The sequence below is a fragment of the Argentina silus genome (genome assembly GCF_951799395.1).
Source record: "Argentina silus genome assembly, chromosome: 7".
Taxonomy (NCBI): domain Eukaryota; kingdom Metazoa; phylum Chordata; class Actinopteri; order Argentiniformes; family Argentinidae; genus Argentina; species Argentina silus.
Window position 1 is genome coordinate 4,321,788 of NC_139661.1, and position 26,652 is coordinate 4,348,439.

A 26,652-nucleotide genomic window follows, 5' to 3' on the forward strand; every position below is an offset into this window, starting at 1 on the left:
TCGTTGACACACAAACCCGATAGGAAAAAAACTTGCGTCCAGATTCTAACGCACGGCTAAACTCATCATCATCGATTTGAATCATGAGACATCTGACAACAGTGATTTGTTAGCTAGCTAAATGAGCTAATTAGTCATTCGTCCATCCGATAATGTAGTTTACGCGACTCCGAAAAAAAGTGGAAAAAAACCCGGATTAGTCTGCGAATAGCTAAGACTTTTTTTTTTTTTTGGACACTCTTGGCAGTTCCCACTTTTTCTTCGGTCTCTGTTTTTTTTTTTTTTTTTTTTTACGTTACACTTTAGTTTATGACTTGTTGATACGGACCACGCCAGCTAGCAACCCAGCTAACCTTATTAAATCAGCACCCTTTTTCTTGGAAAAGAAAACAAGTCTTCAGCCTCAACATTAACGTCAAGACGGAGTAATCAGCTGGTGTGCTAGCTGGTCCTCAAGCTAGCTAGCTAGCAAAGCTAGCTAATCAGACTTGTTGCTGAGTTTTGAGGCAAGGCGAAGCCAAAATGTCAGGAAAGGATAAAAACAAAGACAAAGAGAAACAAGAAAAACAATCTACGACTGAGCGGCTCGTAAAAAGTGAGTCTTTCTTTCTTTCAAATGCTTGCATGCTGCTTTGCCAGCAATATCAAAACGATTGCCATTTATGATGGAAGTATAACCAATGATGTGCTCTGGTCTCTGGATATAGCTGAGAGAGGTTTAGTCTCATTATGTCCCCACATCTTCGAATGCAACTCTGGATTAAGTAAGAATCTAGTTGATCAAGTGATTTATTTGACGTTGACGCATGTATGTTCTATTCTATAGCTGACACCACATCCTCGAAATGCCTTATTTTTTTTTTCTGTGTGAGAGATGACCGTGTGATAGGCTTTCAGGACGGGGCTTTCTGCAGGTTTGACATGATGCTTGCTTGGCTGCGAGAGCAGAGTCGAATCTGGAGACGGTGCCAGTGACCCTTAGCTTTGAATCACGGAGGTGTCAGCTGTCACGCTGTTTCCCTGATGTCCACTTTGTCCACTGACTTACTCTGGCCAAGGAAAGGGATGCAGCCGTACTTGGTGCCATCATCCGCCAGGTTTCAATTGGAGAGTCTCTGGTTGGGTGTCTCAATGCTTCTGTTTGCCATGGTCCTAAATATAAATCAATGGGGTCTTACTTTTTTTTTAATAGAAGTTTAAATCATAGGCTAGGCCATACTGCACATTAGATGTCATTAGATCAAATGTGTTGTTTCTCCAAATCCCATTCTTGGTAACACGATGTTGAGTGTTTAGACATTCCCATGTGACATATCACAAGGGATGTTGAGGAGGACTGTGAGAGGTCTACTGCTGTTGTGATTAGTCTGACAGAGTGGATTCTTGCACTCGGCTGTTGTGGCTCCCTGGACAGGCAGGACCTCATTAGCACTGCCTGCCTTGGACAAGACACTCCAGCCAAGCCAAACCTGAGCCAGCTCCCCAGGGAGACCTCCTCTGCCAACACAGAGACAGAGAGACACAGAGACAGACAGAGAGAGACGGAAAGACACAGACAGAGACAGACAGAGAGAGAGAGAGAATTGGAATGCTTAAGTGTGTGTGTGCGCCAATCGGGAGAGTTAGTGGTAGTGTGCCCAACATGGCCCAGCTGTGGGGAGAGGAGTGAGAATGGGAGAGAGGAGTGAGAATGGGAGGGAGGAGAAAGAAAGAGAGAGTGAGGGGGGGGAGGGTCTTTTCAGCCAGCCAGGAGCAACGGGTGTCCCGACTTGGCAGTGTGCTGTACCAGGGCTCAGGAGAGAGGGAGAGCCAATCTGACTGTTGCTGCTCTTGTGGTAGTGTGGTACAGATGACTGATAGGTCATATCATAGTGCATTAGACTAAGCCACCGGAGCTGTGAAATGAAAACCAAATGGTTGTGGCCTACAAGCGCTCTACTTGTGTCATCCAGAATAGCTCCAACTTCATATTGTAATGTCCCACTTTGGATGTGATTTTTTTTTAGGGGATGATATTATAGTCATTCAGCATGCCCTTAGATGGAGAATCTGTAAAGGGTGCTACTACCATGCCTGCCTAGGCCTATGTGTCAGAGAGGTAGGCCTAGCCTCCATACAGAGCACCGCTGGGCTCTGTGCACTGACGCACCAAAGATGACCACCACCACTCTGTATGATTTTTTTAAAATTTATTTATTTATTTTAATTTGGTTGAGTAATACACTTAGTGATTTAGGGCAGTGTTGATGGGACTAAACAATTGTTCAAACTCCCTCATATCTCCCCCCTTAGCCACAATCTGCCACTGCCCTGATTCTTCAATTAGCCTATTCATAGAGTGTGTGTGTGTGTGTGTGTGTGTGTGTGTGTGTGTGTGTGTGTGTGTGTGTGTGTGTGTGTGTGTGTGTGTGTGCGCGCGCGCGTGCGCGTGCGCGCACCCTAGCTCCTTTTTGTGCTGTGTTTGAAAAGACAACACACTTGAGTTCTGATCGCGGAATGGATCCAAAAAGCGGGAATTGGAATCTTTGTCTCTTGGATGTTTGTTGTCCTGCCAGTGTGGGTGAGAGGTTGGCCCAGTGACCTCATTGAAACGATACTCATTTGTTATGAAGTAGAGGCCATTGAGCGCTCATGCTAATTCGACCAATCTGCAGCGAAGATGAAGAGACACGGCATAGACTATTGTTACACGTTCAGTTTTTTTCCGTTGTCCATTAGTAGGGCCCAGAGTTTTAACTAATCATGTGACCACCTGATCAGGGAAAAACTCCAGGTGCTAGCCTAGTTACAGTGGTCTGCTGTTGGTTAAGAGTTTGAGCTTGTCTCATTATAATGTATCAGTTTTAAATTCAATTCCAACAGTAAGCGGGTGATCACTGCAGAGTGTGATCATATACAGGTGACCCAAGAACAACCCTGTGTCTCGAGTAATCTATGATTCAGCCATCTTTCTTCAGTCAGATGGTGTCTTTCTAATACATCACCTGTTAACTTATCAACAGTTGTTAAGGCATGCTTGTTAGCCTAGCTACTCCCTTGTCCTTGCCCCCCCTCCCTGTCACTCCATATCGTCTTGGAACCTTGGGTCCTCCAGAGCATACCTCCAGTGGGGCTAGGCTCTTAAATAAACACACTCTGAACCTGGAATCCTTGGCTAATAGAGGCTTTGCCCTAATCTCTTCTTAAAGCTCGTACCCCAGCTTACCGTTCCTTTCGCAGCCTGCCTCGTAGGCCCAGGAGCGCTTACCGTTTATTTATACCACACTTGTCAGAGCATGACAGCTTGTCCTGATCATAGAGGTAGCCAAGTTGTGGAGCTGTTACAGGAGCAATCCCACCGCACCACAGGCCAGGTCAGTGCCAGTAACCCACAGACACCTCCACAGCTCACCCCACAGCACACAGCCAAGCCAGCCAGCCAGCCAGCCTACCCTGCACACCAAGAAAAGGAGCTGCTCTCGAAGACTCGTGTTATGCTATGTCTAGGTCTGTCTCTGTTGAAGCATGGCCATTTGTTTGAGTATGACAAGCTGTGTCAGACTATGTTAAACTCAAGCTGTGCTAGGTACACAGGCTTGATATGATCATTGCAGGCACATTGCACAAGTCAACCTACCCCCTCCTTAGGCTCGCCTCTCAACCCAAACCTGAGGCGACGTTAGGTAAAGATGTATCACGGTCTGCAGCACACAGTCAGGTGCCACAGTACTGATTAACACCCACTCAAAAGCTCATTAGGGCTCAGCCTCAGATCACTCATATTGAAGTCTTTGATTTGTGTGGGTGTCGTAAGTGGCCTGTGGCCTCAGCTTGATTTTCTGTAGTTCTATATAATATATCCCATTAAGCAGACACTTTTATCCAAAGTAACTTACAGTATAGTGAGTGCATACTCTACATGTTTTGTATATATGGTCCCACAGGAGTTAAACCCACTACCTTAGCGTTGCTAAGGCCATGTTCTACCAACTGAGCCAAACAGAACCATTTCAGTCATATGGACGCTGGCCAGTGGCCCCTGGTCCTGCTGTTGTTAGCCCCAGGATCTGACTGACTGACTGACAAACAAACAGACAGACAGACAGACAGACAGACATCTGAGGGAACAATCTGGACCACGGCTTGTTGAATTAGATCTGGCAGCGGATTCTCCGGGGAATAGCCTACTTTGGCAACTGCACTGTGTTGTTATCCCACACATGGGCACTCACTCGGGGAATGATTTTGCAGATACGATGGTCTTAGTCCCAACCTTAGTATCTGATCTGATCATTGTTTTGGTTAGGCCTAAGTGCAAATTTGATCAGGCTCCCTTATTTCTAATAGGCCTAGATGAAGACATGGCTCTGTGAGATTATAGGTCAGTTAAAGGGATAGTTCACCTGAATTACAAAATCATTACCCTGACCGGAGTTAATGGACAAGGACAGACTTGTTACTGTAACTACTGTAACAGCTAATGATACACATTTTCAACCAACACCCAAAGTCAATGGACCCTAAATTAGCATGTTTAAAATGTCATGCTCAAGTCTCCTCAAATTAATTTAAATGAAGTAATCGAGAATTTGAGGTAATTTGGGCATGACATTTCAAACATGCTAATTTAGGGTCCATTAACTTGCATTGGATTTTATTAAAAGAATGCTAACAATTAGCTGTTAGTTACAGTGCCCAGATAAACAAAACCAAAGTGTGGTGAAGTTGAGGGTGAAGTTTGTCCTTGTCCATAAACTCATGTGAGGGTAATAATTTTGGCATTTGGGTGAACTATCCCTTTAATCTACCCTCACCAAGTACTTTATTAGGAACACCATACTAATGCTGGGTAGGGTCTCCCTTTGCTCTCAAAGCAGCCTCAATTCTTTGTAGCATTGATTCCACAAGATGTTGGAAACATTCCTTTGAGATTCTGGTCCATGATGACATGATTGCGTCACACAATTCCTACAGATTTTTCAGGTGCACTTTCAAGCTGTGAATCTCCCGTTCTACCACATGCCAAAGGTGTTCTATTAGATTCGGATCCGGTGACTGGGAAGGCCACTGAAGAACACTGAACTTATTGTCATGTTCATGAAACCAGTTTGAGACGACTTTTGCTTTGTGACATGGTGCATTATCATGCTGGAAGTAGCCATTAGAAGGTAAATTGTGGCCATGAAGGCACATGGTCAGTAACAATACTCAAATAGGCTGTGGCACTCAAGCGATGATTGATTGATATTAACGGGCCCAAAGTGTGCCAAGAAAACATTCCCCACACCATTACACCACCTCTGCCATGAGAAGGTGTACAGGTGTTCCTAATAAAGTGTTCAGTGAGTGTATAATCTCACAGTGTCTTTATCCGAGAATCTCTACTTTCACCTAGTAATTGTTTGATTTAAAATGCAAATATTTGGATTATCGAGCCAAAAGAAGAACAAATGCTTCACTGTCCCATTATTTACGCGTAAGCCTATGCAGGATAACATTTTGAATAAAAATGGAAATAGAAATGTTTATAGAAATACGCTTGATATATTGCTTCATCACTGGCCTATCTCACTGGCTGCTGAGTGTTCTAATGATAGAAGTGTTCTATCTTATCTTTTTGTCATCACATCTTTGTGGATTTGGATCAGAACGCAACGCGTCTTCCTATTTAATGAACGGAGATTGTTGCCTGTATCTTTACTGCGACCCATTCCCTCAGCTTCATACCTGCCTAACTGTATTAATAGGCTACAGATGACAATGTTATCATTTCGTCAAGCAACCTTTCGCACTCGCTGCAAGGGATTGTGGGACTATAGAGGAGATTGCTAGGCGGTTCACGTGAGGTGAGGGATTTCTGCGCAGTGTCTTTGGGACCTTGCATGGCATTATCATCTCAATGACTACATCCTCTTGTGACCATAACTTCACAGATCGGCCACACTTTAAATGTCACCCCTCTTGATAACACCTTGTGACAATACAGTTTGACACCTGGTTCCATGAGATGCTGCTGCACACTAGAATTTAGGCTATGCTTGGATATGAATGATCTCATGTCACGAATATTGTTGTCCGATTTCTCAAATGCGTGTGTTGGTAAATGAACATATTTTATTATGATGTTGCCCAGCACAAATAAACAAGCATTATACTAATGTCGGACGTAGTGCTATTTGAAGTAGTGTAGAACCCACTTTGTATGACTCTTGTAGCCATTGATGGTAAATGCAGGGATGTCACCTGGGACCTGATGGAGTGGAGTTTTCAGCAAGGAGACATATTTCCAGAACGAATGGGGCCCTATGGGGCTCACAATACAATTACTTGGTATCTAAGGAAGCAACACATGTAATCAAAAACTGTCTTGGCTAACCAGCTACAGCTAAGGTCAGGACCAAAGCAGGAAATAGTTTTAAAGAAGTGGAACATCCCTTTTAATGTGTGCCTCTCTGTCCCCCCTTCCAGCTGTGCCGTACCCTCCCCAACAGAAACTTACCTCCAAGGAGTTGTTTCAGAATGGCAAGCCCAACGCCGAGCTGCTCAGGACCCACCTGGTGAAGGAGGGCCGGCTAGAGGAGGAAGCCGCCTTGAGGATCATCAACGATGGCGCCAACATCCTCCGCGTGGAGAAGTGCATGCTGGAGGTGGAGGCGCCCATCACCGGTAGGCTAATGGAGCATTTGTTTGTGCTCTCGGAACAAGGAAACTTGAACATTACCGACTTGGGATATTCAAAGGTCATACCCGAGTTTCCCAGGAGAGTATAAGAATCAACCAATAGGAAGTTCTACGCGAATAACTTGCGTTCATTTGACGTTCATTTTTGACTCGGAACTTCGGCGTTCCTGAGATTGCATGAACACTGCGTAGAGGCCCTCACCTACGCTATAACCTCAGTAACACTTCAAAGGGAGCGAATGCCAACAGAAGCAAAATAAGTTAGTCTTACTTCCGGGTCATATGGATTTGTGTAGGAACAGGTTGTCTTCTCCCTCTCTAGGCACCCAGGAGACACAGCCATGGACTTGTGCCCAAGCACTGTCACTATGGAAACAAACACAGCACAGACTTGGCTTGGTTGGCACTCCTCCCTGGCACCTCTGTTTGCATCAGTTGACAGAAGGTGGATAGAGCCTTTCTACTGTTATAGACCTAGAGTCCTGGGGGCTGTCAAAGTCCACTCAACACATTTGGCAGATCTCTCTTTCTCTCTTTCTCTCTCTCTCTCTCTCTCTCTCTCTCTCTCTGTCTCTTTCTCTCTCACGCAGCTGTCCTCACTGTCCAACTTTGTCCATCAAGGTCATTTCATCTTCAACGCCCTGCTGGTCACACATATGACCCCTCCAAGTCTGTTTCGTGTGTCGTTTGATAGGGAAGTGTGGGAGGATGAGTGTCGTCTGAGTGTTCCTATGACAGCCATGGCTTTCTTTCTTTCTTCCCCCCCCCCCCCCCCCTCAGTTTGCGGCGATGTTCACGGTCAGTTCTTCGACCTGATGAAGCTGTTTGAGGTGGGAGGCTCGCCCAGTAACACGCGCTATCTCTTCCTCGGGGACTACGTAGACCGAGGCTACTTCAGTATTGAGGTGAGTACACAGGTCTTTTTTTTGTGTGTCATTAATATGTTGTTGTTGTTTTTTTGTGATTTTTCAGTTCAGTAAGCATTATACAACGACGTGTAACGTTAAAGACAGTACTTTTCTGTCATCCACACACATTACACAAGTTTACACTGACATATGTCTAACACTTAGGTAGGTACCCAAACCTCACAGTACGCATTGAAATAAATCCAGGCTTCGTCAGACTTCGATTTGTTCTCAGACAGTCTTGATAACATCAACTCGTAAGCTGTGGTTTTTGACATGAGACCTGTCCAGTCTTTGAATTTGGGTCTGGTATTAGACTTTGACTATCTAAGAATCAATCTTGATGCTGTGTATGCCGGTTTCTCTTATCTAAAGGCCTTAGCCTGTGTTTTCAGGTATTTGTCCCATTTTGATCTTGCTGAGAAACTCGCTGCTCATGTTTCGAGAGAGGCAAAGGTAGTTTCCTCTTGAATGCGTGTCTGCTACTGGACTGGACTTCTGGTTACCGCCATGTTTAATAAGCCATCTCTCTGTATTAACCTCGCTCTCACAGACACCCAGCTCTCCAGTGACATTATGTCACATCTTCTGTTGGCTTGGGGCCAGGTTTCGTCTGTCGTTACACCACACAATATTCGCTGCCATCTCGGATCGTCAACCTCTGAGGCACCGCAGGCAGCAAGTCTCCCGGAGCCAGAGCATGTGAATTGCGGTCAATGTTCTCTACTTAGTTAGATTATGTTGGTGTAAATGTGGTGTAGACCAAGTTGTGTGTGCCTGCTCTAAGTAGGTTTGGTCGTGTGTCTCATGTGAAGACTGTCTCTTCTGTTAAGACGGAGCCCCTTGGCTGCCTGTGTGACAGCCTCTTTTTATTGAACCATCTGTCTCTGCATAATCAGGCCTACTCCACCATGGCCCTGCTGTCTGAGTTACCCACCATACACAGCACGGCCAAGCCCTCTCCAGACCCCACTACCCACCACAATGCCCAGCCAAAGCCAAGCCCTCTCCAGACTCCACTACCCACCACAATGCCCAGCCAAGCTAAGCCCTCTCCAGACCCCACTACCCACCACAATGCCCAGCCAAGCCAAGCCCTCTCCAGACCCCACTGTACCCACTAGAGATGCACCGATCTGATACTGAGCATCTATATCGGGCGCCTAAAATGCTGGATCGGGAATCAAGAGATAGATTGTTATTTACCAATCCAATGCCATGGTGCAAACTGTCTTAAAACGTGCCAAACACATTGCGTTGTTGACAGCTGCACACCCGAGTGTGGTGACAACAATAACAACCACGGCTGTGTCTGAACACAATGGCAGCTGCCTGCCTGTCTGTCTCCAAGGTCACTATCCTTCCAAGGTACCGTTTTTGTCTGAAAGTAACTGAAAAGGAATCTGATTTAAGACAGATTTGAAGGTAGTGGCTACATCATAAATGTTTGTTCGCCCTTCACGCAAGGAAAAAAAATGTGATTCTTGTTGCTAGGCTACCAGATACAGAGCGTTACCTGGCAAGCTAGCTAGCAGCGATATGCGATTATTAGGCTTTATTTTCATACGAAAATAGTGTGTATTTATTTCTGAAAATGTGGTGGAAGAAATCCTTGTATACAGTTGAGAAAAAAAAAGAGCCTTTTATCGGCCGATAAATCTCAAATCTCAGTCCTCGGAATCGGTATCAGCCCTCTCCAGACCCCACTACCCGCAATGCCCGGCTAACGCTAAGGTTGAGGGTTCGATATCCGCTGGGACCATATTTACCAGAAAATGTGTCGAAAATTGGTTGGTGGGTCTGTGCACTCACAGAAGTGTCTGCTAAATGGCATATGTTATGTTACCTTATACCAGACATGGATTAAATACATGCGTCATACAAGTATTTGAGGTGTGCTTAAGTTCCCTTGGAAATGTACAAGTTTGGAATTATTCTTTTTGTTTCATTGTATCAGGCATTGTATCAGTATTTGAAAGTATTGGACATGGAGTATGTATTTGACATGTCTGCCACACACACACACACACACACACACACACACACACACACGCCTTGCCGAGCCCTTTGAATACCCTACTGCATTATCCACCACCACACACTACTTCACACACCCTGTCTTACCTTACAAGCTCTCTCCACAATCTACACGAGTACACAGGACTGGCGAGAGACTCAAGTGCCTCTGTGGAGATTTTAGGCTTTTGTCTGGAGCTCTTCCTAGACTTTAGAGAGCAGCTAATAGGCTTCCCTCTGGTTACCATGGCTCTCTCAGATTTCTTTCCCCAACTTACAATTAGGAAGTAGCCCAGGTTTTGTCTCGGCAGATATGAATCATGGAATTGTTCAACAACGCTACAATAACCCTCTTACGGCTGTAGTGTACTCCTGAAAGAGGGGGGGGGGGGGGGGGTCAGTGTCGAGAAACCGAAGAGAGATTGACGCTAACCGATCCTGCGACTTGTAATGATTAAGGCCCGCCGCCGCCGCCGTCATCGCTGACGTCAGACAGAAGCTCTCTGCTTTTCAGAGCTCCATGAATAGTCACTGAATTATTTAGCATTTTAATCAGCTTGAAATAAGAGCAACATTTTGGGTTTCAGGAGCCATTGTTATGGAAAACGAATGAGCGCCGTTCACGATTGCATAGAGCAGGTTATGAATTTTCGAGCAGCCTAATGATCAGAGAGACTAAGCCAGTATCCTGAACGATGTACAGTAAGTTGGACGATGTAAGTAACTTAGTCTATTATAAGCGGGAACCTTGATCCACAAGGTGTGTTTTCGTGTCTGTTGTAAGCCACGGAAGCTGAAAAGAAATTCAAAATGTTCCCCTAAAAATGGACAATAAAGCTTTTGAACTTTGAAGCAGAGTTTGATTTGTCCTGGCGGTGCAGGAGGCTGAATGAAGACCCTAGGAGGCTGTATGAAGACCCTAGGAGGCTGTATGAAGACCCTAGGAGGCTGAATGAAGACCCTAGGAGGCTGAATGAAGACCCTAGGAGGCTGAATGAAGACCCTAGGAGGCTGTATGAAGACCCTAGGAGGCTGAATGAAGACCCTAGGAGGCTGAATGAAGACCCTAGGAGGCTGTATGAAGACCCTAGGAGGCTGCATGAAGACCCTAGGAGGCTGTATGAAGACCCTAGGAGGCTGTATGAAGACCCTAGGAGCCTGCATGAAGATCCTAGGAGGCTGAATGAAAGAGCCAATAACGCAGCAATAGACGGCCACGCATCATCGATCAGTTTACGGTTGGGGGGGGGACAGGGGACGGGGGTGGCTTTTGATGGTGGCACACACGAGGTTGGCGAAATGTCACAGATGAAAAGGTGTGTGTGTGTGAGAAAGACCAATAGCGAATGACCAGGTTCGAGTGAAGCTAAAGCACACAAGGGGAGCTTTCAGGTGGCTTGTGGTGCGAGGGCCTCCCGGCTATTCTGGGTGAAACGTTCCGTTCTCTTCCCTGCCATGTCCAGGACAATTGAATACACATCGGCAGGGCAAGGTCTTACCTCCCTCTGGAAGGACGGGGGCAGCTCTCTTTTGATGTGTTGTGCAGATTAAACAAGTTTGTTGAGATCCACAGTTGGACGAGGGCCAGGAGTGGACAGGTCACAGAGACTGCTGTATGTATGTAGACACTGGTAAGGTGCTGGAGATAATGAATATGATGTAAAAATAAATACATAAATAAATGGTGACATGTCCCTTTAATTTCGACCAATATACTTGTTGTAGATTTGGCTATGGGGCTGTGGGAGGAAGGATCCTTTGTACGCTACATTCACATTGACTCTTGAAGCTGGGCTTAGAAGTGTGTGTGTGTGTGTGTGTCTTCTTTTATGAAGGCCAAGCACACTAAGCACTCTACATACACACAACGGCTGCGGATATGTGGGTAAATGGATCTCCATGTATAGTAACCGTGGTAACAGAAAGATTGACTTTATCCCACTCAAAGTAGTAGGCTCGTACATAACATTTACCATTTCAGAGGGTCTAAATTGAGCAAGTGTGAGCAAACTGGCATTTGATTCTCTTGGCCCTCCTCCGCCTCTTTGGCCCCCTCTCTCTCTCTCTCTCTCTCTCTTTGATGGAGAGTGCTCTCACCTCTGCACTGACACCCCCCCCCCACCACCACCACCACACACACACACACACACACACACACACACACACACGCACGCGCCTGGCTCATGCTGAAGTGTGTTGAGGCTGAGAGGTGAGGCTGCACTTGTGTCTGACACACAAAGCCCCTGTATGCTTGTTGCCTTTGTCTGCCTCCCCCGCTTACGGCTCTACGCAGACCGGAGTGAGGAGGGAGAGCTTTCCTCATTAAAACCCCTCAGCCCCTGGGCACACCTAGCCCTCTACCCCCCCCCAAATCCCCCCCCCCAGGCCCTCCAGTCCAACGGCCGCCCCCGCACACACACACACACACACACACACACACACACAAGAGCTCAATTGATACTCAGGCCCTGGACCCCTCTTCCTATCGTCTGCTATCTACTTGATGCTCTTCTTATCTTAGAATAACAGGTCTTGGATTCAGGACTCATTGGGATGCGCCCCTGCCGGTCTGGTTACCTTGGCATCCTGTACTCAGGACATGATGTAGGGGCTCCTGCAGCTCCTCCTGCATGTTAATGCAGAAGGAGTGGGTTGAGCGAGTGGGCAAGTGGCGGCTAATGAGCCTTCGTCTGGGCTGGAAAAGGAAGCGATCTCATTTGGATTGTAAATGTCACCCCGCTTTTCATACTATCGTGGCACATTTGTCCTGACTCCCATTTGGTTCCAGCTTCAAAGAGTCCCCGGGGATAAATTAGTTTTGATTGAATCGAGTGCTTCTTCTTTTCTTTTTTTTTTTCTTTCCTCTTCTCAATGACGAGTGGGGGCGGGGGTGGGAGGGTAGTCTGTTGTTGTTGCTTTCCAGATGAGATCAGTTTCAATGTGCCATTTTATTTCATCAATTTTGTATGGACACAGGCCATCTGTTGTCGAGGGGAAAGCGAACCCTTCGCTGGGTCATTTGCGCAGTCTGTCCAACCTTGAGGCCCAAATCAACACGACGTTCTCTGAAAAGACAGTGACTTGATTCAAATGACTTTGAGATGATTCAAGCATTACATTTCAAACATGCTCATATAGGGTACATTGACTTCCATTGGTTTTTGGTTAAAAAATTAAATGGTAGCGGTTAGCGACAGTGTCCACATAAACAGAACCAAAGTGTGGATTGAAGTCTGTCTTTATCCATAGACTGCTTTCAGGGTAATAGGATTTGGTAATTTGGGTGAACTATCCCTTTAAAGGTGGGCTTGGGTTGTTCCTCAGCCAGATGGTGCAGCAAACACCTTCTCCACAATGTGGTGTGATTTAGATTTCATAGCTGTTATGTCCTAGTTGCCCTTCGTCTCTCACTCTCTCTCTCTCTCCTCCTCCTCCTCTCTTCCTCCCAGTGTGTGCTGTACCTCTGGTCCCTGAAGATCAACTACCCGTCCACCCTCTTCCTCCTGAGAGGAAACCACGAGTGCCGGCACCTCACGGAGTACTTCACCTTCAAACAGGAATGTAAGTTCAGCCCTGCCGATGTCACGACCAATGAGGGCATCAAGTCCTGATGCGGTGCAACATCGTGTGCCACTCGAAGGCATCTTTTAAGGGTACTGCGGCCCGTAGAAGAACACCTCGCTCTGCCGTCAGAGCCGAGTGGACATGGTATGGCTTGAAGAAGAGGATGTTCTTCTAGCTCTCCGTTTTTTTTTTTTTCCTTCTCTTATTTTAGGTTCATATTTGTTGCCGATGAGTAACTCTCCTATAACACCCCTCGTGTGTGTGTGTGTGTGTGTGTGTGTGTGTGTGTGTGAGAGAGAGAAACAGCTAGAAACCCCGCTACTGTGACACGTCAGGATCAGGAGACCTGTCACTAAATGTGATGTCTTATCATCAGGGTTCTATCCAAGCATGGCGTTGAGACCGGTCAGGCATGCTGGTGATGTTCCTCAGACAGTTACACACACACACACACACACACACACACACACTCCGTGAGCTGCCTAAAACACAGATGATCGTAGCAGAGGTGTGTGTGTGTGTATTCAAGAGGCCGCACAGGTGTGGAGACATTAGTATGCGACCCTTACAAAGAAACAAACCACTTTGGCAGAAAGGAGGAGAGACGGCCACAGCATTTTTGAAAAGAGGACTTGATGGCTAAATATATGCTTCCCCTTTTTGAGGATGGGGGGGGGGGAACAGCAATGAGAGATTCTTTAGACTTATAATGAAAGCACTCATTAACATGTGCTTAAACTAATTGGGCAAAGCCAGGCAAAGGCTGTTTGCATGAAACACAGAAGGAACGGCAAGATGAAAGAAAATAAACCGTCAACAACAGCTTGGCTGCTTGCTGCTCTGGATTCACTGTTGTGTTAAAGTAAACTTTCTTTTCAGGCAGGTAGGCAGGCAGGTAGGCAGGCAGGGAGGTAGGGAAGTAGGCAGGCAGGCAGGCAGGCAAGCAGGCAGGCAGGCACTCTCAGAGGTGGCCTAAGACCCAGCAGGTCACCCCGTGTGCTGCTTGTTACAGCCCTGATCCACCTTAACCCATCTGTCAGGATGTGAATACAGACGTCATTACGCTACCACACAAGCTCATGTGACTCCTGCGCAGTGATCATCCATCCTGGTTTTGAGGATCAGGTGATTAGTCAGGTGTGATACACTGAAGCTAATGAAAGTTGTTTGCCATCAGTCCCGAAGTGAAGCAGCTTAAGTTATCACCCACAAAGGAGCACGACATCTGGTGCAGAGTCACTCGTGACTGCCAACAAGATATAGATATAGGAATAAGTCAGTATAGATTGAGATCTGTGCAGTTTTGTTCGTAGGATTCTCTTTAAAGTATATTGTACTTACAAGGGTGCTGGTCTTCAATTTAAAGCAATGGTTTGTGGGGGGGAAAAAATCGTGACGCACTCCTGAACAACTTACATTTTGAAAGCCTCTTGAGAAATGCAACTCGCCGAAATGTCGAGCACTGGATCGTATTCTGTTTGTCTTGTTTATTTCATGATTAAATAAAAAAAAAAAAAAAAGAAAAGGTTAACTTGCTTTGGAGTGAGTCCCCATAAAGTTGATACTGTAGATGCCCATATGATGCACAACATGAATTGGATTGTAAAAACCGCTCCCTAGCAGATCTCTTGGCTTATGTCAAGACAGGCCAGATTAAGCATGACCTCTGAGACAATGTGGTGTCTGATTAATCAACTGTTAAGGCGCACGCTTGTGGCTCCCTTGACGAGGTTGTGAGGCGGATGTTCGGGGGCGAGGTGTGAGGCGGATGTTCGGGGGGCGAGGTGTGAGGCGGATGTTCGGGGGGCGAGGTGTGAGGCGGATGTTCGGGGGGCGAGGTGTGAAGGCGATGTTAGGTAATAATCATTTCCCCCGTTGAATTTGCAGGTAAGATCAAGTACTCGGAGCGCGTCTACGACGCCTGCATGGAGGCCTTCGACTGCCTGCCCCTGGCCGCACTGCTCAACCAACAGTTCCTGTGTGTACACGGGGGGCTCTCTCCAGAAATCAACTGCCTAGACGACATTAGGAAAGTAAGTAACCCCCCCCCCCCGCCTGATTAGACGATCCATCATAATTGTCAGTTCATGTCTGTCTGCGACAACTCTTTAGATTGATAAGATTTCTTTGTGATCCGTTTTCTGTCTTATCCATCCCTTATGGACTTAGGCAGTGTGTTTGTGCTCCACAGATCGTCCCCGGGAAACAAATGCTAATAATATGTACTGTAGGTGCACTAAATGTTTTTACCCTCTGTCCTGGCGGAGGAAACCAAGTCGGGGTGGAAACGTTGTCCGTAATAAAGTAAAACCACATTTAGGGGAGCAGCAGCCGCCGCCGCCGCCGCCCGCCAGTGTACAGATCTCTCTCATTTCTCTCAACTGTGCTCGTCCCACAGTTAGACAGGTTTAAGGAGCCCCCGGCGTTCGGGCCCATGTGTGACCTGATCTGGGCCGACCCGGGGGAGGACTACGGTAGCGAGAAGACAGCGGAACACTTCAGCCACAACTCGGTGCGAGGCTGCTCCTACTTTTTCAGGTACTATACTGGTCCGCTGCCCCGCTTCAACCACCTTCAACTGTCTCTCAACTCTCAGTTCAGTTTTCCCCAGGTCAAGATGGGGGGGGGGGGCGGGGGCAGTGGAGGCTGGTAGAGGTTTAGGGGTTAGAGTGTTCGAAGTTGGAAGAAACAAGTCCTCGTAATGGATGGAACAAAATCAGGAATGGTATCAAATCCACCAGGCTCCACTGAGAGAACTGGGGGAACAAACGCTTTGCAGCTAGGTTAGACCTGAGGTAGACCTGAAGAAAGACTTGGCAAGGGATACTGTCCTGTAGGGCTGCAGTGACAGGACAGGTTGTTGAAGTGGACATCCCCACTCTTAAGGTATTGACTCTAGGAGACCCTGTGCACTGTGTTTCTCCAGCTGGACTTTATCTCGATCTACTGTTGACTTTTCCAGATGGCACGGGTTTGTGCCACGTTAACCAGATGCAGGTGGTCAGCTAATTGCCTGAGCAGTCTCTTAGGGGAGGTCATAGGAAACCCACTAAAAGGCAGCAGTCTCTCCCCCACTCTGCTCTCCTCTGGCTGTGGCCTCCTGCCTGTGGTCTGGAGCAGCTCTCAGAGCCCATAAATAACCAGGCCAAGGCCCTGGCTCTGGACTCAGTAGGTCATTAAACTGTACCTCCGAGGCCAGAGGGCACAGACGGAGAATGAAAAATGGATTTTTTACAAAAGTGTGGAGCAGCCAGAAAACCCACCACTAATGGCCACACGCTGTTCAAAAGAATCTCGGTCATATCTTCTCACTGTGATTGCATGCTTGCCAGGCTGAGTCTGTGAGATCATCAGACCCGGGTTCAAATACTGTTTGGAATCATTTCAAATACTTGAAAATGTGCGCTCGATTTGAGTTTGGCTGATGTAATTGAACCCATGGAATAGCCACAAAAGTGCAAACCCTGCACATCCTGGAACATCAGCCAGACTCAAACAAATGCTACAGTATTTTAAATTATTTTAGATACCATTTCGACCCAGGTCTGGAGACCATATTTGTGTCATGATTTTAGATTTAAAAAAATAATAATATTTACCTTTTAGTTCTAACGTCTTTTTCTCTTCCCCTGCAGTTACCAGGCAGTATGCGACTTTTTGATAAACAATAACTTATTGTCAGTAATAAGAGCGCACGAAGCACAGGACGCAGGGTACGTTTTGGTCCTTGTTCTTTTCCTGCCAGCTACTAATTACTTGTCCTTTCACATTTCTGATGATTGGATCCTGTCATTAGCTTGCTCTCTAACGAGTGTAATTTGTACGTCACTTTACAGGTATCGGATGTACAGAAAAAGCCAGACTACAGGCTTTCCGTCATTAATCACAATCTTCTCAGCACCAAATTACCTAGATGTGTACAACAACAAAGGTTTGTATACTCGTTATTTCAAGACAGTGGTGTGTGTTTATGTTGTATACTGCTGTTTAGTCTACTGGCTGTCATTCAAACGGAGGTCAGAGTTCACAAGATTCGGGGGGGTGGTTGGTAGGTTCCTCCTGCCTCCGCACTGCCTGGCTTTATGCTGCCTACTCCAGCCCCACTTGGGCTTTTCCCCCCACAATATCACAACAATTGTCCAAAACACAACACGTGCCGTAGTTTTCAGTGACGCATTCGTCTGTAAGATAGCGTAACTAACTCGACAGCAGAATTGACTCCCTTTCACAGTTTTATGTGCTTTTTCAATCTTCTATGTGTTCTAGGTGTATGAATAATATGGAAACAAAAATGTCTAGTGTCTTGGGCGTCGAGTTTGTTTTTCTTGGTCTTTTTTAAACGTGATGTATGAGCTGTGGAAATCTATGACCTCCTCGGAGGGCAATAAAGTCTAATCTAATCTACGTTAACTTCATCACTCCTCCCCTGTCTGGCGTTCTCCTCCCCTGCCTCCCGCCTCCAGCTGCTGTACTAAAGTATGAGAACAATGTCATGAACATCCGACAGTTCAACTGCTCCCCCCACCCTTACTGGCTGCCCAACTTCATGGACGTCTTCACCTGGTCTCTGCCCTTCGTCGGAGAGAAAGGTGTGTACCGTACTGTGTCCACTCCGCCTGGGCCACGCTCAGAGTAACATCTAGTAGTACATCTAGTAGTACTGTAGAATTGGGTGTATGTGAGAAGTAAGGGTTCATGATATTACTGTAAAAATCTGGATAATATACGATAATATTGTTAATTGCTGAAGTACGGCAGAGACATGTCTGTGTGAGGGAAAGTGACTGAACTGCAGTGCATATGAGTGTAGGGCTGGTGTAGTTATGCACATATCTGGAGTTTTAAGCACTTTTTACAGTTATTTGATAATATCTCAAATCTGCCTAACCCTCTCGTAAGATGTTTTGGTTGTGACCTGTGTTGTGTGGTGTCTCCCTCTCCTACAGTGACAGAGATGTTGGTGAATGTGTTGAACATCTGCTCTGATGACGAGCTCATGTCAGAATGCGATGATCTGTGTGAAGGTAAGAGCACTCAACAGCCATGGCGAAACTCAGTACAGGACTCCCAAACTCACTTGCGATGTCACACAATCTTGTGCAAAGCTGCACATCTGCTCTCAACGAGGCTTCACACACACTTACACACACACACACACACACACACACAAACACACACGCATACCCTGACACATACTTAGACGCACACGCCCTGACACAAACACACACATACACACACACACACACACGTCAGCGCAGTCTCAAGTGGGTTGCAGGGACAGCTGGAGGCTTTATTTTTAATTTGAGATGATTTATAGGGGGCACTTCATTACCATTCCATCTGACTGTCTCACACATGTCTGGGGTTCATCAAGGGGATCTCTCTGGGCTCCCTGGAGCTCAATGCTCCAATGACCCAGTCAGCTCGCCTCTCCTCTGATGACAGTCTAGTCGTATTTGAATAATACAGTATGTATTAAATACCAAATACTACAAAAGCACTGTTTTAGTGCATCAAAGTGAAATGCCACTACTCTGCAGGCACAGTCTACACACAATTCTCCATCCAAAATGAACCGATAATGGTCTCTCTTTCAAGGGTTTTAGGCAAGCTAGCGGTGTCGGTCTCACTCGTGTGTGTGTGTGTGTGTGTGTGTGTGTGTGTGTGTGTGTGTGTGTGTGTGTGTGGTAGGTGGGGTTCCTGCTGTCCGTAAGGAGGTGATCAGAAACAAGATACGTGCCATCGGGAAGATGGCCAGGGTCTTCTCTGTTCTCAGGTCAGACCTCTCTCTCTCTCTCTCTCTGCTTCTCTGTCTCTTTCTCTCTTTCCGTCAGAACCCAAAAAGTAAACATGTTTACTTCATTGTTTGTTAAAACGATGTCATTGTAAACAGGGTTAAAACTAACATTTTGATGTCATGGATGGTCGGTTCTCGCCTCCATAGCTCAGTCGATGAATTTCAGAGTGCTTACATTTCTCCAGCCCCATCCCTCGACTGTTTACCGAAAGAAAAATGGCGGGGTGACCGCATTGTTGTTTTTTGAATCACAGATGGCCCCTTTGAGGCATGTGCAGTGTCCCCCCTGTAATGGGGTAGAGTCAGAATAACCAAATGGGGCAGGCCTGGGGGGGGGGGGGGGGGGGGGGGGGGTTCAGGACAGGCTGGGGTGTTTATGAAATGAGTGAAGTCGATTCAGTGCACAATGAAGTTGTGTATGAAACCAGTGTGCTTGCTGCCCCTCCGTGAGGATTAATGAGCTGGCAGCAGAGAGGCTGTATAATTACATTAGACATTATTCCAGATTAATGGTGCTGTGGTTATAGCTAGTCAGACAGCGCCAGCAGCCTGCAGATAAAGAGCAGGCTGTCTTTTGAGGCCGCTGCCCCACATACAGTTCAGCCATGGGATGCTTACAGCCCTGGAGAATCGCAAATGAGAAGGGGTGTGTTGGGGCATAGGCGCTTGTCTTATAGGCCCTTATTTGTGTGTGTGCATGCGTGTGTGTGTGTGTTTGTCTTCTCCAGGGAGGAGAGCGAGAGTGTGCTGACACTCAAAGGCCTGACCCCCACCGGGACGCTGCCACTGGGAGTGTTGTCAGGGGGCAAACAGACCTTGCAGACCGGTAAGTGTCTCCTTTCCCACTCCCCCCCTGCCCCCCCACACACACACCCCAATCTTCTCTCTCTCCCTCTCTCACTGCCCTTCCCTCTGATGCCTCCTGCCCCCCCCCCCCTCCCCATACTGCCACTAACTGTACCCCTCTTCCAGCACTAACAGCACCACCGCCTTCCAATCCTTTAACATAGCAAAGGAATGGATACACGGGTGACTGATCAGTCCACGCATCGTTAACCTACCGTCTCATTCCGTTTCTAATGAGCACAGAAAAATAGAACCTCGTCTCTGCTTTTCATTTTCAGTCATGTGGAGGGTTTAGTTGTTGTGGGTGGATGGACCCCGTCACACCGGCTCTGAACCTCAGATGCCTCATCTTTGATGAATATAGATGGATATAGACCAATGACAGATGTTTATGAAGGACAGAATGCCCGGTTTAAACCCTTTGTTTTACAGCCCTGTTTCAAGCTGGTATACCTAGTATTTATTTACTCCGAAACGGTGGTAACTATGTGGCAACAAGAGCTCCTTTTTCCTGGTACTATAACCTCCTATAAATTCAGCACAGTCGGCAACTATCTGGTATTCTACGGCACACAGTGGTGCTGGAGTTAACGACTCACAAAAACGAAAAAAAAAACTGCGAGCGTAATTAATACGCAGTTGTCAGGTAATGACGCTTTTTGCCCAGTACTTTGTCTGTAAATACCTGCTGTAAAATAAAGGCCTTACCGAATGCCTTGGCTCCAGACAGATCGAGTTCTAGCTCACTTAGGCCTCCTATGGGTGTTACTCACTGGTCCGAGCTTGGCTGTTTATTATCTTTTTAGTTTTTTTAAATTTATTGCCATACTTAACTCCAAACTGTATGACATCACCAGACTCTTCTCTGGCTGACCCCCCCCCCCCCCCCTCCCCACCGCCCCCTTTGCAGTTATCAGCATGGCTTTGACGCAGGGCTCCAAAAACCGCTACACTTCATCATTCTCATGTTAGGGCTCAAGTCACAAGAACTCATACCATTAGTGCCATTTGTGTTAGATTAACGGTCTGTACGCAGGCCTATTCCATTAATAGCCCATTACTAAGGCCATTAACAGTTAACACCACTGATCCATTGATAGTGGGAGTACTTGAGAGAGATCTGAGCCAATGTCCCGTGAGGAGATGCTAGATGAATTGTCTCTGGTCAGTGGTGTCGTGGGGGGGGGGGGGGCTTGGCGGGGAGTCCCGGGTTGATGGTGGCGTGCCCGCCGAGAGGCGACTTTGTCTGGGGGGGGGGGGGGGGGGGCTCTGTATCGAGCCGCCCCCGTGGCGGGAGGTCTTTGGGCTGAGCCGGGGCCGGAGGTCGGCGGGGGCCTGTCAGTGAAGTGGCCCTAGCCCTGATGTAAAGGTCAGCCTGTGGCCGCGGCGCGGAGCTGCGTGGGAGGGCCTGTCAGCGGAGAGAAGGGCACGCTGGGTACTGCTGCTGCTGCCGGACTCCTCGAAATGCGGAGGTGTAGGGAAGCTACAGAGCACTCAGAGGAAAACCGCATGATGTGACCTTTGGAGAATGCCATTGTCCGTGTCAGCCCCCCCCCCCCCCAGTCAAAGCTTTCATAGGAGGAGGCTCGGCTAAACTGGACTGCTTGAAGTTAAATAAATAAATAAAACACAGTGTTTCTGTTGCATCCCCATCTGTTTAATTTCTTCCCCTGCCAATCCTGTGTTTGAGTGTTGTAGTGCTAAGTGACATAGATGATGAGAGAAGAAATCAGTTGTGTGTGTGTGTGCATGTGTGTGTTTTGGCTGGCTGGCTGGCTGGCTGGCTGGCTGGCTGGCTGGCTGGCTGGCCGGCCGGCCCTTCTCCCTTCTCCTCCCTGGCTGTTCAGTGCCTCCCAGACGTGGCCTCTTAGCCCTGTGTGCTCAGCAAAATCCCCCTCATCTCCACACCTAAGCCCTCATGACCCTCAACGCCCACGCACCATCTTAGGTCTCCAGCAAGGCCAGCCTCTCACTCTTCTTCTGTTTTCCGCAACTGTGAACCATTTGAGCTGTGAGCGTTTTGGATTGTAAACACGTGTAACCTGGAAGCTTTACCCAACCCTCCCCACCCCCCCACCCACCCCCCCCCTTTCCCCGCCACCCTCTTATTCTCCTAACCTGTGTTATTTCTCTGATGTTGTCATGATGGGGGTTGGTTTTTGGTTGGGATCTGACTGTGATGTTGATGTCTCTCTGGTTGCATTTGATGACTCACCTTTTTCCTTCTCACCACCACTCACCTTACATAGCCGCCGCTGAGGCAGCGGAGGCAAAAGGTACGCAAGCGCTGTGTGGAACCCCCTCAGTGTTGTGTGTTGTGTTCACCCTTTTTTTTTATTTTATTTTTTATATATATAAAGGTCCTGTTTTTTCTATCTCCTTTTTTTCGTGCCTCCTGTTGTTTTTGTTGTTCCTTTTTTCTTTTTTTTGTTGTATTTTTTCCACTTTTTTTCCGTGTGCGTTTGATTTGTCTGTTTTTGCCACAGACTTGTATATACTTTTTCACTTTTGCAAAATGGCTGCTCTTGCATTACCGGTGCCTGCTACTACTGTGTACGTGAGTTTAGCTTGAACCCGAACGTGATGAACTTGTTATATTATTGCATACTGTAGTGTACCGCATGTACAGTGTTTGTCATGATAACAAACCCAGAGCACTGCCACCACACACACACAAGACATATTTGGCCCTATACTGGTCACTTGTTGACAAGCAGCTGTAGACAGAGGTCACATGGGTGAGAGAGAGGTTCCTTGCTCACTGCTCCCTGAGAAAAGCCTGCTAAGACCCAGCCTTTGGCTCAGATAGGCTTGTGGCCCAGGACCTCTCTCTCCTGGGGATATTTTCAGAGTCTAATCCTGTTACGCTGCCTGCTTGGTTTGCTACACTGTCTGCTGCTGCTGATATGGTGGTACTCTTTCCATCCAGCCACTCTCCTCCAGTGTATTCAGACTTCCCCAGTTTTTATTATTAGTTCATGTCCTTTTGACACTAAAACACATCAACAGCTTTTTAAAATATAAAACATGACACGTACCTTAAGATGGGAATTAAGGTGTGCCCTACTGTAGGTCTGGTTGTGCCACTTAAACAGTTGGTTAGACTGACAGATCTCTGGTTGTGCAAGAGTACCCTTTTCTATTTAGTATTTAGGTCACATTACCCCCAAAATAATATCATGTTAAAAAAAAAACTACTATTTATGTTGTTGTATTTTCTTGTTCAGGAAGTTCTGAAATAGTTACTGACAGTATATCTCTTATTTGCCCATGTTTCCTTTTTGGTTTCCTTGGCACTTGGAACCTTCCAGTAAGTGACAGATTCAGTGTGAGGTGTTGTATTGTACCATAGCTTGTCCAGTAGGTGTGATGTCACAGTGTCTGTCCGTGTGCTGTATTATTCACTGTATGTCAAGTGACTGTCAGCTATAACCTGCATTTATGAACATGACCAAGAATGAAGAGCTCAAAAAGCACACACGTTTTGATGAAGTCAAGGCAAAACTGACAAAAATGAGGAGAAATATGAAACAAAACAGCTCTGAACGAGGTGCTCTTTGCAGGTTTTAACAGCAGATCTATTTAAAGGGTAGCTGCAATCACAAACAAACTTTTGTGTGAATGTTTGTTTCTTTTTCCTCTCTGATTTTTAACTCTTCCTCTCTCTTATCTTTTTGTTTCCTGAACAGCCATTCAAGGCTTCTCTCCCACGAGGAAGATCCGTAATTTTGAGGAGGCGCAAAGCCTGGACAGGGTGAACGAGAGGATGCCCCCCCGCAAGGACGGCAAGGATCCCACCGCTGTGAACGCCAAGGCACCCACCAAGAACGGCACGGACGGATAGCTACCCAGACCTCGTGCCCTTAGCCACCCACCTCCCCCAGACCCCCCGTCTCATACACCCCAAACTTTCTATCTCTCTTTCTCTGTTTTCTCTTTCCCCTCGCTCCCTCTCTCTGTCGCTCTCCCAGTAAGACTCTGCCCCCTGCTGGCCTTTTTACAGTTGGGATGGCACAGGACATGCAGGTAGAAACAGAGACCACAGCACTTGGGGGGGATTGGTCTCAGCTACCACAAAGTACAAACATGGGTGGGTGGGTGGGGGGGCGGGGACATTTTATTTATTGAATATATAAATGAAATTATATATTAGGTGTATGTAATAGCTACCATTTAATGAATGGATACATTTTTGAGATGTTCAAATGTGTAAAGTACACAGACGTTATTATAACCAGTCAGATAAAAGACCATTTTGTACATTTTAGTTAATGAATGAGGTAGCTAGCGAAGGACACCATATTATCCTCGATTTCTAGTTGATAGAAAAACTTCAAATATTGTCTTTTACGTGCTTGGCAAGGGAAATGTTGGCTGAATATACAGAATACAGTGTGTGTGCTCTCATACTGTACATGTGTCCATTTTAAAGAGTATAATATGTATTAAATGAAGAAGTATTTTAAGGGAACCAGATTTAACACACGACCGCAGAAGATTATTTTACACCTCCAGCAGAAGTTCCTAAAGTATCAACTTGGCTGAGGTTGTTAATGTATTGCTCCCGTATTATAAGTGTTGTTTAACAGGATTTAATTTTTTTTGCAGCCAATGGTCAATCATGGAGACACTGCCCCTTGATTTCCTGTAGATTTGTTTTAGAATGAAAAAGCTTGGTATTGAAGGATGGATGCTTTGCTGGCATCATTGAGTTGACGGGTGGCGGTTGCTCTTTGGTTGGTGTTTGATTGTTGGTGTGGCTGGCTGTCACCAACAGTTAATGCCAACGTGTTCAGCTGATGGCAGCTGAAGGGGTGGGGGGGGGGGTTTATTTGGTTCACCCCCTGCAAAAACCAAAGTCTGAGATTTCTAAAGGGATGTACGTCTTTTGTTTTGACTCTTAAGAAGACAGCCAACAGCGCTCTCTGAGCTCTTATTCAGTTTTTGCTTCTCTGGGACATTGAAGGGAAGCCGACCGATCTAGGGAGGGACGTGCTGGACATAGAAAGGGAGAACACGATGGCACGTGGTGAAGACACGTACCAAACACCAGTGTCCTCTCAAAGTCGCCTCCAGGACAAAATGGAGGATACAACATTTCTCACGGAGCGGAGGAATAGCAGCGGATATGTATCGTCCCAAAGCGGACTGAAACTCCAACTCTGTTATTTGTTTTAGATACTTTCACTGTGTTCATAGAGTAATGGTGCTTAGTTTGAGTTGATGTCGTTGCTCACTTGTCAACACTACATGAAATGATATGCTTTTGGGTTTCTTGACAAAAGCGGTGTCAATGTCTCCACCTACTCTTGATTTTATGCAGATGTATTTTGAAGAATCTATTGTGATAATTGTGTAAGGGACAGCTGGCTTCCAAAATGGCTATCGGTTAGATATTTGAATGACTATCAATTTGACAAAACTGTACACTCGAAGGAGCGGGTTGAATCATCCCCACTGATGCTAGGAGCAAGGTGTTATCAAAGGCACTATTGCCTCACAAGTAGAGATAGGTCAGATTCAAGTTTCTATGAATTGACGGGTGTCAGGGTTGATTCATCGGCCCACACTGCTGCCCGTCATTTTATCTACGATTTCACTTGGGTTTTTTTTTTTTTTTTTTTTTTTTTTTTTTATATAAGTATGGTGGCCGTAGAGCTCTTGCGTGATGAAGGAGCAAGGGGGTCTCGATTCATTGATTTACCTATTTTGAAAATGTATTTGGATGCCAGCGATTGACTCATGGAATAATCTAACCCATCCCTACTCACAAGAGTAGAGTAGTCAAGCAGCTGTCTGTCCATCTTCAGAGTACTGTATTATCATCTATACTCTGGTCTCTCACTCCGTTTTCCATAACCAGTAGTCGTACAAAGCCGGGAAACCAGTAAGACACCACAATGATCATTCAGCCATGTTTGGTGTTTCATCTAGGTTCATGTGTCTTTTTTTAGTATTATGCTCTTCAAAACGAAGTACTTTCGATAATGGTTCCGTTATGGCAAGAAGTGAAAATGGCAACTTTTTGTACAACCCACTCCCATCCCTTTAAGGAATGCCTAGATACCTGGAAAGGGAGATCAACTGGTGCTTTGGCACTCCTCTTTATCTCTCTCTCTCTCTTCATCTTTTGTCATTCAAGAAAAGCTTTAAGATTTCTTATTCTCATGTGAATTGTCCCTTTTGTAAGGCTTTAACTGTTTGCTTTGATGTGCCCGTGCCACATCCTCTATACATACACCAAGACCTGTGTGTGAATGTGCAGCGAATGGATGTCAGGCAGTAGCCTAACTGTATGTACCAATCTGTCTGCAGTGGTCATGGAGAACTTCAATGTCTGTCTGATTTAAATATGTTGCTGTCTAGAGATGCATATCCCCTTTTGTTCAGTTATTTGCATTTGTTTCTCTCTTTATTACAACTAAGTTCAGGAGACTTTCAAAAGATTATAATTTTTTTTTTTTTTAAATCTGATTTATTTTCCTTCACATTTCACATCCGATTGAAACTAACAGCGGTGTGAACAACTAGGGGTTAGGGGAGCCAGGCCCTGTAGGAGGGCCGTATTTCTGACCTCGTGTCAGTTTCTAAACATATCTCGCAGAATGTACAAAATGTTGTTCATTAATAGCTGTAAAAAGGATGAAAGAAATCCTTTTGTCAGGTTCAGTACTTGTCATGCGAGGCCATGAAATCTTGATCTCTGTAGATGTATCACTTGAAAAATAAAATTGAAATACAGCGTTTTCCCCGTTTGTCTTGCCTGCGTTTTTTTTGCTGTGTCCTGATAGGCAGCATAGATGCAACATTATATTATATTATCTTAATAGAAGTTAAACAGACATTAAACAAGAGTCAACA

General features: G+C 46.2%; 1 protein-coding gene across 1 annotated transcript; it reads left to right on the plus strand.

The window, feature by feature from the left end:
* On the plus strand, window positions 1-23,875 carry ppp3cca (protein phosphatase 3, catalytic subunit, gamma isozyme, a). Its single transcript, XM_083672690.1, has 13 exons — window positions 1-595; window positions 6,448-6,645; window positions 7,441-7,565; window positions 13,034-13,145; window positions 15,036-15,181; window positions 15,547-15,686; window positions 16,784-16,861; window positions 16,985-17,079; window positions 17,612-17,737; window positions 18,095-18,172; window positions 18,840-18,924; window positions 19,674-19,771; window positions 23,481-23,875. Exons 1-13 carry the CDS (start codon window positions 523-525, stop codon window positions 23,633-23,635), a joined length of 1,509 nt encoding a protein of 502 aa, XP_083528816.1. The 5' UTR covers window positions 1-522; the 3' UTR covers window positions 23,636-23,875.
* The last annotated feature ends 2,777 nt before the right edge of the window (window positions 23,876-26,652 follow it).